This window comes from Passer domesticus, chromosome Z, assembly GCF_036417665.1.
Source record: "Passer domesticus isolate bPasDom1 chromosome Z, bPasDom1.hap1, whole genome shotgun sequence".
NCBI classification, from domain to species: Eukaryota; Metazoa; Chordata; class Aves; order Passeriformes; family Passeridae; genus Passer; species Passer domesticus.
In genome coordinates this window covers 45,989,243-46,005,444 of record NC_087512.1, presented here as the reverse complement: position 1 = coordinate 46,005,444, position 16,202 = coordinate 45,989,243, and the positions used below count along the sequence as shown (strand labels likewise).

General features: G+C 39.9%; 1 protein-coding gene across 2 annotated transcripts in view; it reads right to left on the bottom strand.

Moving 5' to 3' along the window:
- Window positions 1-15,961, bottom strand: part of GAK (cyclin G associated kinase) — a 65,413-nt gene extending 49,452 nt beyond the window's left edge. For both annotated transcript variants that reach the window (XM_064405593.1, XM_064405594.1), the window contains exons 1-7: window positions 15,638-15,961; window positions 9,472-9,533; window positions 8,156-8,215; window positions 6,246-6,360; window positions 5,674-5,816; window positions 3,267-3,392; window positions 2,059-2,148 (exon numbers count right to left, since the gene is read on the bottom strand). In XM_064405593.1, the coding sequence (XP_064261663.1) occupies window positions 2,059-2,148; window positions 3,267-3,392; window positions 5,674-5,816; window positions 6,246-6,360; window positions 8,156-8,215; window positions 9,472-9,533; window positions 15,638-15,779 (738 nt within the window). In that variant the 5' untranslated portion in view covers window positions 15,780-15,961. The remainder of the gene's footprint in view (window positions 1-2,058; window positions 2,149-3,266; window positions 3,393-5,673; window positions 5,817-6,245; window positions 6,361-8,155; window positions 8,216-9,471; window positions 9,534-15,637) is intronic.
- Between the last annotated feature and the right edge of the window lie 241 nt (window positions 15,962-16,202).

Here is a 16,202-nt window from a genome sequence, read left to right as displayed (position 1 = left end):
GACTTAGGAGGAGCAGGTCCCACCTAACCAACCTGATCTCCTTTTATAAGCAGGTGACCCGCCTGGTGGATGCAGAAAAGGCTGTGTTTGTTGTCTATTTGAACTTCAGCAAGGCCTTTGACACTGTTTCCCACAGTACACTCCTGGAAAGGCTGGCAGCCCACAGTTTTGACAGGAGCACTCTGTGCTGGGTTAGGAACTGGCTGGATGGCCGGGCCCAGGGTGGCGGTGAACGGTGCTGCATCCAGCTGGGGCCAGTCACCAGTGGTGTCCCCCAGGGCTCTGTGCTGGGGCCAGTTCTGTTCAATATTTTTACTGATTTTTTACTACATGCATGAGGGTGTTGAGTCTTTCATGATAAATTTGCTGGGAGTGTGTGTCAATCTGCCAGAAGGTAGGAGGGCTGTGCAGAGACATCTGGAATGGTTGGATGGATGGGCAGAGTCTAACAGGATGAGGTTTAATAAGTCCAAGTGCCAAGTCCTGCATTTTGGCCACAATAACCCCCTGCAGCATTATAGGCTGGGGCAGAGTGGCTGGACAGTGCCCAGGCAGAAAGGGACATGGGGGTGCTGGTGACAGCAACTGGACCAGGAATAGCGTGGCCAGCAGGGCCAGGGAGGTCATCCTTCCCCTGTACTCAGCACTGGTGAGGACACATCTTGAGTGCTGTGTCCAGTTCTGGCCCCTCACTTTGGGAACAATGTTGAGACGCTTGAGCGCGTCCAGAGGAGGCAATGAGGCTGGTGAGGGGCTTGGAACAGCCCTGTGAGGAACAACTGAGGGAGCTGAGGTTACTTCATCTGGAGAAAAGGAGACTCAGAGGTGACCTTACAACTTGTCTACAACTCCCTGAAAGGTGGCTGTAGCCAGGTGGGGGTTGGTCTCTTTCTCTAGCCAGCAACTGACAGAACCAGAGGACACAGTCTCAAGCTCCAGCAAGGGAAATATAGATTGGATATCAGGAAAAAGTTTTTTACAGAAAGAGTAATAAAGTGCTGAAATTGTCTGCCCAGGGAGGTGGTGGAGTCACCATCCCTGGATGTGTTTAAAAAAAGATTGGATGTGGCACTCGGTGCCATGGTTTAGTTGAGGTGTCAGGGCACGGGTTGGTCTCAATGATCTTGAAGGTCTCTTCCAACCTTGTGATTCTGTGATGATGGCTCAGGCTGACAGTATTTAATGCACATGAAGAGACCAAATGGTCAGAAAAATTTTATTTGGTGTTTCTTCACATGCCACAAGGACGTCACCAACAGCTGTACAAACTGAACAAGAGTTTCCACAATATCTTGCAACGAATTTAATAAACTGAATGGAATTCCAAGATTGCATAAAAAATCTTTTAAAGCACCAGAATTACATTTTCTCAATTTGTCTTTTGATACACTGCTGATACAGGTAAGAACTCAACAGCTTGACTTGCCTTTATAAAAACAACCCACAAACCAAGTCATTAAGTGCTACACTACTGGGGAGTACCTCAGTACTGCAACATTATGCAGCTGGAAAAGGCAGAGCTTTTATTTACCTTTAATTCTCGCTACAGATTTTTTAGTGAAAGCGTGCAGTTTACCATCCTTTCTACACAAAGCATGAATGATCTCTGCATTGCTCTAATTCTTGATATCTGTCAGTAATTTTAGCTACATTTCATACCTAGACATAACATTTTGAACTCAGCAATAGGCTGTCCCAAGATTACATGCATGGCAGAGCATGAAAGGCAAGAATGTGAATCTAAGGACTCTAAGTATTCTGGATTTATGGTGGCAAGCTCCAACTAGGCAACAGTTCTACCGAATGTTAGAGATTTCAGCACTGCCTCCCAAATAGAAGTCAAGTTTAATCCGGGAAAAAATCTTGTACAGTACATCTCATTCTTTTAACATTTAGACACAGGATCCATACTACTTAAGTTTATTTTGATCTAAGACAGCATCCTACATTTATTTCGGTGCTTTAGTAATTTAATCAACAAACTTACACAAAGCCTGCAAAATCAGTTTCACTATGACATGAGCAAGAATGATGCAGCAAGGAAAAAAGTCTTCTTACCCAAATATCCTGCTTTTCACCAATTGGGAAATTTGAATACAAGTCTATCATTTCTGGTGTCCTGTACATTGGTGTTGTATTCCTTGTAATCTGGAGAAGACAGAAATTATTGAAACAATATTGAACTACGAGCTTTAACAGCAATCAACCAAGGAAACAGCTCTCCATGTAGAATGGATAGTATGTTCATTTTTAAAATTAATTTCAGAAACACTTGTCAAGGAAAAAGCCTTCAACTGAATCCTGCAATAGTCACAACAGCTTTGACATAAGGTCACATGAAAACAGTAGGACTCAACATTGATCGTCATGAATCCTCCCAAACAGCAAAGCACATAAAGTGACTGTTCTACATGAGGCAAAAATGTACAGGAACACTAACACCAAAAATCAACAATAAGCCAATAAGTGAATTCACACTTCAGTGCATCTCTCTCACTTTCTCAGCACAATTAATGAAAGTGCAGACAAATCCAAAGAGAAACTCTGGTCATAAGACTACCTGGAAAGACCTTTTCTACCATCTTTTTGCATAGACTATACAAAACAGTGGTACAACATCATTTCATCAGTGCAATGCTTTCCAAGAACACCAGATTGCAAAACAGGGGCTTGTGATGTCAGAAGTTGTGCACATGAACTTAAGTGTATTTCTCCCGCTGATGTACTACACCAGATTTACTAACATTACTCTCAACTCTAAACTAAGAACAAATTCAGTTTGCAAAAGTACACTGCATGCTAGATTCTGCAATAATGCCCATTCCTAATCTGCTGAGCAGACCAAGGCACTGCAATAATGCCCATTTCTATTCTGCTGAGCAGACTTGCCTCTCATTCACAGATTATTCAGCTGAGGAAATACAGATCAGAAGGTGGACATCAGTGTGGCACAACCAATTTCTTGTCCAGTGCAATTAGAAGAAGCCCTAGTAACTACTTTTATTTTCACAGCAGACTGCAGAATGGACACTGACCATGCTGAAGTGTTTCTACATGTAGCTACAGAACACAAGCTGTGATTGTAACTGCAGACAGCTTTTGAACTCTAGCAAAACAAACACAAAGCCAAAGCTTTATAAATAATGCTCTAACTGAAAAAATCTTCAGTTGTCTTAGATGTCTCACAAATTAATACCAGATTAATAGTAACAGTTAAATTAATCCACTGTTGATATTAGAATTAAATCACATTAAAATAGTCTCACCTCTTCTTCAACCACTGCTCTCTTCTGTGCAGACCAGTTGTAGTCAGGATAGTAAGCTATAGTTGTAGCACTACCGAAGTCACAAAGTTTAATTGTCCCCTGATTACTAATAAGCAAATTTTCCACCTTCAAAAAGATGTAGAGTAACAGATTAAAAAAATATGTCCTTTTTGTTCTAACACACATGCTTTTATACACATCATCTTACTTCTGCATATAAAAACTAATCACTTTAGCCAAAAGTATTGTCTACAGGAAAACAAAGATTTCATACATTACATACAGACATTAGTTTTATACAGTAGCAACATAGCCAAGTTTTGAAAGGAAGCACCAAGCACACCATGAAGAGGAAACTTTCCAAAGAGCAAGAAATAAATCTCAGGGAAAAAAAAAAAAAGTAATTTTATTAGAGCCTAAGAAAAGGCCAGTTTTTCAAGTGAGAACTTGTACAAGCAGTGTCTTAGAATCCAGACGTTTTCAGGCATAAAACTGAGCACTGTTAGCTCAACTGTAGTGGGACAAAGGTTAGGACTGCTATAGGCAAAAACAGAGAAGTACTAATAGAGAAGCAGGCTGCTAGGAGACAACCATAAAGAAGCAGCTGTGACCCTGTGCAGAGACAGAAAACAGTTATTTGAGAACCATGTGCTGCCTGGATTGCTCATCATCCATTATTCCTGCCTTTTTCTCTTCATAAATTCCAACCATACTGTATTGTTAATTGAAATGAGGAAGAAACTTCAGGAAAGAGTAGAAGTATTGGGCAGATGTACTTGGAGTCATAATCACAAAAGGACTGAAAAATAAAATTTGTACCTCTATATAAAGTTAGGAAAAGGTGTCAAAGTTAATTGGCTCAAAACTCTGACCTATAGTTTTCTATGCTGCTGCTAACAGTTTCTTAGCTTAGACTGCTAACAAGGGTAGCACAGTTAAATGATCCCTATTTGGCTCCTGGCTGTAGTCATGCCTCTGCCTCTTGCAGCACAACAACCATTTAATCTTGTTTTGCAGCCTCTGCAACATGAGACCAGCACAAAACCAAATTCCTGTCTTTTCCAATGTTTTAGCTCTATCAGAAAGATACCTTCCTTGAGAAGAAAAAAACAGTTCTGAATTACAGCGTTAGCTCAATGTCTATGCAGCTGGCTAAGAAAGATATTGTGTATTTATTTATAAATAGTTGTTTTGGGTTTGTTTTGGTTTTTTTTTTTTTTTTAGAAGAGAGATGCACCTTTTCTACAAAAGCTAGGGGCTGGCATATAGAAATTTCGGTGAAGAATGGTTAACATGTCTTTGACACAACCTAAAAGCCTGTTCAATGGCACCAGGCAAAAAAAAAAAAAAAAAAAAAAAACAGAAAAGGAGTGCTCTGTCACCAAAGCTAGGTTTATATTTATGGGCTATAATAGCTAACATCAAAGCTTTCATCGAGTGTTGAAAATAATTAACACACTTACTTCTAGAAGTGGTCATATTTGCCTTTTCCCAAAGTAATCGAGTACATGCTTACTTAAGGAGGAACAAATTTTCCTAGTTTTATATTAAATGAAATCACATCAGGCTGGAAAGACATGTGTGAAATTTAGACACTGTTCCAAGAATAAAAATCTCCTCTGTCTTATGTTTTTATGCTAAGGAAAATTCAGATATATTCATAGCACAGCAGAATCTCACTGATGATGAGGGCTTCTTCATCTAAGGCATATTGGATAGGTAAAGGTGAACCCCTGTCTTCAAAATACAAAATTCAAACCCAGGTAAGTCCTTTCAAATCTCCAAAGCTCCTAAGGACAGAACAATTTGTACAGCATAAGCCTATAGATTCTAGGTAAAGGCCAATTAATTAAAAAAAATAACCAACCAAACAAAAAACAACCAGAAAACCCCTAAGAAACAAAATCTAACCTGAATTATGCATACCAAGTTTTATAATTCAAATTTAAAACAAGCACTGAAGTACAATGCAAGTTACCAGTTCTAAAAGTAACAGATCACTACACATTCTTAATGGCAATGTAATCCTTCACAGATAATTCAATATTCTTCTCCTTCAAAGCTTTACCTCTTCTATTAAGACACCTGCTTAACCCAGAACTGCACTTCACTAGTTGTAACTGAATATTTTATCAAAACCAAAATACACAGGCTAACTCAATTAGTAAAACATGATACGCTACTTTTCTGCCAGCTTGTTTCAGATAGACTACAAGCAGTTTCTAAACAGCAAGCACAAGGAGAAGTTGTTTGAAGAGATGCAAGTATTTCAGTGATGACCTCCACACTCAACAGCAAGGCAACAGATCTAAGCTCTATGCTCAAGAATAATTTTTAACACTGATCCAGCCCAATAGGCTCATTTGCTGTTCAAAAGTTCAGCCTTTATTTAAATATTGTAACATACCTTTAAGTCTCTATGAATAATAGGAGGCTTCTGCTTATGCATATGCTGCACTGCTCTGCAGGTCTGATAAAAGATCTTCAAAACTGTGTCACAAGAGATAGGTCCTTTGGATTCTACTTTCTTTAAGAATTCCACGAGCTGTCCTGCAGGAAGTGAGAGAAATTTGCATAAGCAGACAGAGAACACTGCAAATTCTGAAAGCTTGACACAAATAGACCCTTCTCAAGAACGACTTACAATCTTGAGTTGTATTAAACAGATTTTCTGAAAATGGCAAGTCCACACTGACTACAATGACAAGAAAAAGAGTGCTCTAAGGAACTACTCCTACTCTTCCTTTCTCTGACTAGTCTCAAACACAAAAAACTTAATGATTACCTCATATTTAAGACAAGGTTAAACTGTAGTCTAAAAAACCATGATCTTTATCCTATAAAAGATAAATTTTAACTCTAGCTCCACTGAACCATGCTATCTTCTACAGTCATTCCAAGCTTTTAAGTTAACAAGCAACCTGTGCAAAACAGCTTCCAGAAGAAGTGTGCACTGCTGGGAAAAGAAATAAAGTTTACCTTTACACAGCTCTGTAAGCAGAAGAAACTCTCCCTGCCCCGTGTCTGATTCTTCTTTTCCTATAGATGCTGCAGAGCAAAACTGGACAATGTTGGGATGACCTGAAAGTTTTTTCTGGAGATAACATGTTCAAGGAAGATGACTCCCAAGTTCATTGATACTATTGCATCCAGCAGTTCATTTGAAATGTTAGCTTAAAACCACAGAAAGCATAGTAGCTGCAATCAATACTCTAAGCAAAACAGGGAAATACATGTCTCAGCTGTAAGAAATCTGAGAAAGAAATCTAAGGTAATTTAATAAAAAACTTTTAAAAAAATTAAAAATCCTTATGATTATGGCTCAGAAGAAACTGGACTCAGTAACAGGTATAGTTCTTTTTGTCTTTTGACAATGAGTGCCTAGAAGGGACATCTTCTAATTATCAGCTGCTTCTCTAGATGGCTGATCAAGAAAGGGCTATCGTATCCTCACCTATCTTTCCCAAAGAAGTATTAAGTATGCCATGCTTCTATTTTAAGCAATTAAAATAGAGTTCAAAACAATTAGAGGTCTAAAAGGGCAAGGAACTTACCCTCCCATCATTAGTAATAATTTTTCATGCCAAAACCTCTATCATGTTTCACTTTCAGTTCACAAACTTGAGGTATCATTTTTGAGCTATGTTATGGGGAGTACAGTGTAAGTGATCTCAGCTCCTGCCAGCGGAAGTTATGTTGCACTATGCTTGTCTGTGCAAACACTGACACTCGTGCTGTGAGACAAACAATCTACTTATAGGATGCATTCACCAAGTCTGAAGAGAGAAAAGCAAAGACTTTGTAAGTAGAACAAAGCTATTAAAAACGGCAAGTTGGATCCACACAATTCATAATAATCTGATCTTATGCATCTCTCCCACAACCCTCTATTCAGAGCTCTAGAAATTAACTGCACTTCACAGTCTTATCTCAGAAAGTTACCAACAAGTAACCCTTCATCATGTTGTACATCTGCTTTAGTGACTCCGAGCTGTGAAAAACATTCAAAGAACATTGAGCTCTTTACTCTTGGCAAGATAATGCCAAAGATAGAAAACGTGTAGCACTATGGTACTCTGTCTAGGAAGCGTACTTCTCATAAATGGTGTTTAGGCTAAGATTTTGCCAAACATGTCAGCAACCATGAAAATAAATGTTTGAGAGTTTAAATTAGGATCAGTGGGTTTGCCTGCTAATTCAAAATTAATTCAAGCTGAACACTCTGAAGGGAACGCATCAGCATACCACAGCTGAATAGCTGACTCTTGAAACAAACTGAGGGCCCAAGAGGAGCCAGGCCAGGGAGAAAATATTGAATTTAGTAAAATCAAGGATTCAAAACACACTGAGATTACATTATACCCTACTATCTGACATAACTGAAAATAAAGAGGACAGCAAAGACACTGAGAAACATCTGCTTGTTTCCAATGCACGTAGTCCACTGACATTTATTCCTTAACAGCTAGCACTACTTCTTACAGCCAGATGTATCTAAAGCAGAAATTAATAAACATTGAGCATAAAAGCAAAGAGCAATAAATCCAGTGCACGTGAGGGAATATTATTTAAAATCTAAGTATCATGTGAAGTCAAAAGGTCTCTTGATGTCATTCACAGGGCTGCAAGTAAGGCCAAATAAGAATGTCACTTCTTGCTAAAAGTACATGGCAAATTCTTCACTAGTTACAAAAATTATTTGCATACATTGTATAACCGCAATTTTTGAAGAACTGAATTTTCTGGATGTTGATTCATGACAAATCACAAACCCCGACCTGCAGAATGTCAGTCCTCCTAGGCACTGCATAGCATGAAGAAAAATCTGTACAGCCATCTTTTGTTACCCAGAAATCCCAGGCAGTTAAATATCTTACAGAAAAGGATACCATAAAACAAACTTCCTGAATGATGGCTTTGTTCTTTTCCTCTTCATTAGACAACAATCGCTGTGAAAAAAAACCAAAATAATTGAGAAGATAGTTACTGAAACTTAGAGTAACAATGCACAGATTTCGTTTTTCACAGAATATGAAGGATAAACTGTAGTCAAAAACCTAAGGAACTTTAATGGGGCAGTAAACAAAACTGGCTTATTGTATGTTTTGACATTCTCTCATAAATAATACCCAGTTTTCCAGTTACTTGGACTATTCAGGTTTAGTGATAATTGAGCAGCTGTAACTTTTGCCACTCTTTAAAGTAACTGTTTTGATAGTTCTATAGTTGATATATAAAGCACTGAAGTCTCCTGGCTACAGCATTGTGACCTAACATGGAAAGAGTCACCTTCTGTCTGAAATATTCAGCAACAACCTTCAACTCATTCTAGACTAAACTCCTCCAGATTATGTAGGCAGGCTTTTTCAATGGTACTTGTGTAATCGGTAGCAAAATTAAGCATTACTGTTTCTAGTATTACCTGGATTTGCAGTCAACATATGACTACAAGCAGCTTGAGCATTCTCTACAAAAGCACCGGTTTTACAGAACAGAGGAAGTATAGTAAGGGTTCAACTTTTACCTGTTATTTTTTAATGGGGATATTTCTAGAGGACCTTTTGAACACATATAGCATATGGCTTTGGTCACGTATTTTGTTACTGTAGGATGTGGAATGAAATGGAAAAAACCAAAGTTATTACTGGTGGTATCTTGTCAACTTACCTCTCCCACCCCTCATGCAAATACCCTGTTTACAGCTGATTACCAGAAGCCTCTAGAAATCAAGAATGCAGAAAACTGTCTCTAAGAAGTACCAGGCCAAATGTTTAAACAATGAGTCAAAGTGTGGAGCACTATTTTTAATACTAAGGAAATTTACTCTTAAAGTAAGAAGGTAGGCTAAATCTTCTTCTGACGAGTGAAAAAGATGCCTGTACTCCACTTCAGGTAACTATGGAATATTCTGTTACCCGTGCATCAAAATATTTTGGACTGGATAATGACTTTCTACACCAAATGAAAAAATAAAGACCAGTAGCACCTAAAAGACCAATTCCCCTCTCTGTCACCTAAATATGAAGTGTTGAGTTCTAACTGGAATAACCATTCTAAACAGTGGGCTACAAACACCACTAATACACTGCATTTTTCCAAGTTACTTGCTCAATGGCATACATCAAGGATTAATTGTCACACTAAAATATCAAGCTGAAATATCAAGCACATCTTAGAATCCTATAGTGAAATAAATTACTATTACCTTCAAAGCATAATCTTTACCACTTCCAAGATCTTGAGCTTCATAGACAAAAGCAAAACCCCCTGCAAGAAGAAGGCACATTAAGTCAGTTTTAATTTCAATATTCAGGTACATAATTCTCTTTAGTCTAAGAGAATCAACACATGAATTTAGATACATTTCTAAATGTACTAAGCACACATTTTTCAGCATCTGGTCAACACTGCTGATATTCAGCAAGAGTTCAGATATTCTATTCCTTTCTTGTACATAAGCAAAGAGCACACTGACTTTGTTACCTTCCTGCATTTTGTTAAGTCTGTCTATGCAGACTTCTTATGAAGCCATTTTTTTAAAAAAGGTTCTTATAAAACCAAAATACAGGACACCAAAATTACCTGATAAATTCAATTAATATTTTTGGTATTACACTGCTAACACTTGGTATAAAAAACAGCAATAACTAAGGAAGATAACTGCTAAACAAACACCTCCTGTTTTTAAGGTAACTGTCCTGTCAGAAAGCATTTTCAAGCACTGAAGCATACATTACACACATAATGGTAATATTGTTACCAAATTGCAATGTGTTATTTCATAAAATATTTCTCTTCCAACTCATTTTGTCGAACTATTTTCTCAAACACTTCCCTTTGCTCAAGAGCACTGTGCAAACCTCACTGAGGTAGCAGAAGTTTGACAGTACATAACTAGCTTAAAATACGTATTTCTATTTCAGTGATTGCACCTTATTATCAAGTACTGAAATGCTAAACAGAATGGAGTTCATTAAACTTTCCATATTTTCAGAGAAAAGCCAATGGTATCATGCCTGGTTAAATTCTACTTCATTGCACCTGCATTACAGAGAATCCAACTGCTGAGGCCTACAAGCTCGCCTTTTACAACTATGCCCCTCTCAAAACACCAGTGTCAAATAAGTTTCCCATTCTGTTGTTTTCACTCTTTTACCTGAACAGAATTCTGCTCCGTACAACTCGGCTCATTACATGTAGTGTTTGGTTTACTACTATTACTGCAGCACTACAGCAGAAATATTTAATTCCATGGATTTTCTGGGATACCAAAGGAGTTAGAGTACAAAGGAGTAAAGATACTTCTAACTTTTTTTTTTTAAGCCATCTGTTATTAGTGAACATAATTCTTAAACAAAAAGTAAAACTAGTCCTACTGCTTCATTCTTAAAAGCAGTTTCATTTACAGTTTGATGCTAACTCCACTGAAGAAGCAGTCTATTAAAGCAGTTTTAATATACCCTCAGCAGGGACAAGTTTACTGGCAAAATTTCTCCTCTGCCATAATAGTTTACCCCGAGCCCTCTGACCAATATACTTTGCAAACATTCAGAAAAAAAATATTAAAAACACTTTCAACAAACACCCGTACAGCAGATCTAACTGAGGCAAATGGTAAAATGGAAGTTAAGAGAAGAACAGCTTCTAGGGGTGTCTAAAGAATAAATTTACATTGGGGTGTTTTCACTCATTTTTTCAACTCATATATATGTTTGTAGATGGTATTAAGACAGTTTTCTGAGGATTTCTGTATCAGCAAAATCATCCCCCATACAGATCACCAGTGTAGAGATATGTACACACACACATGCCAGCTATTGCCCAGAGAGACTGGTTTTGCATTGCTGAGGCATTTTAGAGCCCCATTCTCAGAAGACAGCCCAAGCCCTCCAAGGTCATCTCAGATAGTATTTCCTAGTTCAGAAATTACAGCAGAAGAAAACTGGGTTTATTTCTTTTCTGTAGACACAAGCTCTCACACATCAAGGCTCACTACAGACCACCACACCATCTCAAGAAAATCAGGAACTAACTCTACCTCATTTGCTTTATTTACTAGCAAGCATTCTAAACTTATCCTTGCACCACCACAGGCCTCAGGCAGTGCTCCTGTCAGTACTTCAACACTCTCTTACAGAGATTTGAAGACCCTTGCTTTTCCAACCAAGAGATTTGGATTCTCTCTCAAGTCAAACCTAGGCGTCACATAATACTGAATAACTTCACAATATTTACACATCAAACTGGATTTTAAACTGCTCTTTTTCTATCATGCCCCTGTTTTACACATCTTCAAAAATTATTTTTTCAGATAAGCAGCTTCAGTAAAATGACAGCTAGAGAAGCACCAAAATAGGGACATCAAGTACATCATAACAGTATAAGTGCAATTGCTACTGTAATTCACTCACTGTTTCACTACACACTTAACTAGTCTTGAGAAGGTGAGGGTGTGAGTAGCTTCCTGTTTGCAACTATTTGATATGACTTGTCTACTCCCCTCCCAAATACCGACCAAATTTGTTTCCATATCAACTTTCAGTGGTTTATGTTTCAACTATAGCTTAATTGAAACACTGCAATTCTAGCCTGGAATGTAAGTTATAGTGCAGTTTAATTGAAAGCTTTTCTATCAGAGTATCAAAACAAAAAAGACGCTCTGTTATTGCTGCGAAGCATTGATTCACAAGGGGTTTTTTTTGAAGTCCACTCATGTATTTGTGTCTACTGCAAGTCCTAGTAACATGATGAAACTGCCTCAAGAATGAAGGATGGCCCAAACTTAAAGATCTGTACATTTTCCCACACCCTTGAGAAGCAGAAAGGTAGAATATCCTCAAACTTTGAGAGCTCCCCTGCAAGCAGGACTTGCTACAGCTAAGAAACAACAGCTTTACAAAACAGAACTGCTCTGCACCATGTTGAAAACATTGTCTACATTTACAGTGAAGAAAATGGAAGCTAGACAGCTGCTAGGTCAGATGCTTTAGTTGTTCTTTAGGAATTATCTTTTTTCCCTTATCTGTCAGCAAATAAAACTAACAGTGTTCACAGATACTCTGCTGCTAGAGGTTTGCAAAATAAATCCACTCAAAAACCTGGACTTAATTAGGTTATCATTAGCCTATGAATCTAGTAGTTGCAGAGACCACAGAATTGTTCCTATAAGCTTGGCAAATTGTAACACTGTCTGTTCACACTCAAAATACTGAGGAAGCCCTGAAGTAAAGAAAACAAAAAGTCGCTTTAATTGCAGAAGTTTCACCTTGACATAAAACAGCTTGTAACAAATTATTATGACAACCTACCTATATGGCTTCAAGTTATGACATCTATTTTTAAGTGCAAAAAAGTGTTAAAGTCTGCACCCATTTAAGTCTGTAGCCTATTGGTATCTTTCTGACTAAGGAATTTTTTTTTTAATTTTTAAATTTATTTAAATTATTGTAAAAGCTTTAGACTCAGATCAAACAGATTGAATAATGCATTCTTTTTTTCTCATCATGTTTCTCTTCTTGTGTGCTTTTTTATCAATGTTTGTTACTCAAAGGAAGCATAAGATTTCATTACACATGAAGAATGGTTGTTAAACATGTGCTACAGAACTTGCTCGTTCCACGTTTTTTCACGCAATCTGATTTATTCTAAATTGTTCAGTCTCACATACAAAAGAAGCAACAGTATTCACTAATTAGGCAGGAAATCTGTGACTATTTTACTGAAGTAATACTAAAGGGGGGGTCTGTGTGCTTAACAGCAGGATACCTGAAGCCACCATCATACCAAGAACAAGAAGGGATTATACGTAAAGGCCCGCACCAAAGTCCTCTAAAATCTTGGCAGTGAGCTACTGAAATGTCCAATTAAGAAAAAAAAACAGGATACCATATTCTAGAAGTCCAGTCTGTGACACACTTGGTCTGTTCTTGCATTTAGAGGTAGTATCAGCAAAAGAGATCATCACCAGCTCATCCCTCACAGGTTACTGTCAGCCTCCTGCAGCAGCACACCATATTTTCAATCAGCCCAGTACTACCCCAGCACAACACCTCTGTGAAGCAACCAGGAAAACGCATCCAAGCAACCTGTGCAACAACTCTCAGCCTAGAGCACAGCCAAACATGGATTTGCACCAGCACTGCTGCACACTACAGAGCTAGAAGGAGTTGTGGTCTAGGGGAACAACTGAACCTGAGCTACCACATGATACTGGGCAATGTTAAACCACAGGCACTGTTCACACCAGCTACAAAGCTGAGCGTATGAGCCTACAGAAAAGCCTGCACCGGCAGATGACACGCAGTTCACCATGGATTTGAAATCCAGATTCAGAAAGCAGCACTTGACTTTCCAGAAGCGAATCTGGCATGAAAGAACTGACCTGGAAGAAAAACAGATCCCGTATTTGTAACCATGCAAGGGAATACATGGAAGCCACAGTTGTGGATCCATGTATCAGATGGTACCACAATATGTCCAGAGTTGAAAGATGAATGCAATTTGAGCAACAAATTAAACTATACACTACAGACAAATTCAAGTGTGAAGATCACAGGAGAGGCTGGGATTTCTGTATTTTACATGAGTTTTACCCTTATACTCAATATACTGCAAGGGCTCTTTTAGACCGGCTACATTGGCTAGAAAATTATATTTTCCAGAAAAAGCAAGCAGCTAGCCCAACTTCAGTTAGCAAAATAAGGAAAGAAAACAACAGAAAATAAAATCATAACACTGAGACAAACATGGAACACAAAGCAATGGTTACAGGGAAATTGTACAGAACTGTAGAGTTAAAGCATGTCTCCATTTGCTTTAAGTCATCTAACTTGGCACCTTTCCCCTGACATTTTACAATGCCTGTGTCATATTCTGGAAAACAGTAGACTGCTGTCAAAGTAAAGTATTAAAATACCCGCTCCAGAACCAAGAACCAAATAGTATATATGCCTCAAAAATAGCTTCCAGACTTAACTTTCCTTTGTCCTTCAGTAACTGCTGTGGTCACTGCTGGCAAGAATTTTACAGTATCAGCAGCACAGACAGTTCTTTTAGCATTCACATCCTACTCGGTGTTTACATTTCAGTCACAACTCTGACTGTAAAGAAGCTGTAAGTAAAGGCTGAAGGCAGAACAGGAGAACATGACATCTAGTGCTGTTTAAAATGCAACTTACTACATAAGAAACTGCCAAGTTTTCTCTAAGATCATATGGCAAAAGTGCCTGAGCATTCAAGCAACAAATTATGGCCTTTAAGAAGATAAAGCAGTGAAGACCTGTTGTTCTTTTACAGATCAAAAATTTTATAAGTAGCTTGCAAATGGTCTGAAGTACCTAATTTTAACCAAATTTTTCTTCTATGCTAATCACCAAGATTTCAACAGAAAACTACTTCGTATCAGGTAATTACAAGAAGAAACTACTGAAAGAAACTCCAACAACCAAAAGGAGCTCTAAATAGAGTTTTGAGGTATTTAACCTAAATAACATCAACCATCTCTACAAAGTTAATAAAATATTTAACTGCAGTAGTATAGAAAAGTCCACATTTCAGTCTTCTGAGAGTAGCCTTCAATGGTTCCTCTGCGGGAGAAAATAAAGTATTTTCTCTGATCACAAGCATTAAGACAATCCAAACTTCTTCTAATATCTAAGTAATTTGCATGTATCAAATGTATCATCTTTTCTAAAACAGATTAACAAGCTGTGTGCCAGGCTACCTACCCAAAGCTTCACTTAAACTGGAAACTGCCCAGATATTTAACTCCCTGTACTCCAGCAAAGTCTATGTGCGCAGTAAGACCAGCCTCCTGACAGACGTGTTTAAAGCAAACACATTTCCTGCATTCCATAGTCTTCCAATCTACCCCAAACAACAGAGGCAACCTTGCATGTTTGGCATAATATTATATATTGAGATTTAAAAAAAAAATTTTAAAAAATGCCATCCAGAATTTTCATGAGGTCCTGGGTAGGTTATAAAGACCGTGACAGGCTACAAACTCCTCTGAGTTCTGTAATGTGGTGAAGGCATTTTAAACCATGAAGCAAGTGAAGAAACGGCCACACAACACAGCGGCTCTGGCTGGCTATTCCTGAGGCGGGACAGTAATACCAAGCACTGCTGCGACCCCCGGGCCTGGGGACACCGGCTCGGCTCGGCACGGACACCGCCAGCCCTTCCCGAGAGGCCGGAACCGCCCCGCCCGCCGCCCGCCCGCCCCCACCCGGGCGCGGCCTGCCAGGGAGGAAACCCTCCTGGTCTAGGAACAGGAGACGGGGAAAACGGGAGCAGGAGGCCCGCGGGAAAGCCCATCCCCACCCCGCTGCGTCCGCCCCGCACGGCCCGGCCCTGCCGCCCGCTCTTACCCTCGGCGATGACCCGCTTGATGCGCAGCTTCATGTCGCCCATCTCCACCGTCTGCCCCACGAAATCGTTCTGGTCACGGCTGGCGGCTCCCAGGGAGCCGGGGCCCGCCAGGAAGTCCAGGGCGGACTGGAAGAGCGACATGGCCCCCGGCAGGCAACGGAATTGAATGGGACAGGAAGGGATGGAAGCAGAGTGGGATGGAGCTGGAGTGCTCCGCCGAGCACCACCGACAGCCGCGGCGAGAACCCGACTGCCTCCCCTACCCTCTCCTCAGCCGCTCTTCCTTCAGCTCCGGGCGGCTTCCGGGAACGCTGCGTCACTTACGCGCTCCCGGCGCGGCCCGCCCGCCGCAGCCCGGCAGGCCGCGGCCCCGCCCCGCGGGAGGAGCTCCGGCTCCCGCCCGGCTCCGCTCCGGCCGCGTCCCCTCACCGGCTCCTGCTTCCGGCTCCTCTCTTAGAGCGTCCGCTCGCCGACTCTCCCTGTCGCCCGGGTTCCCGCCCCCGCCGGCCGCGGGGGATGCGGGAAGCTCTCCTTCCTCCGCTCCCCGCGGCGCGTTCCCCCTGG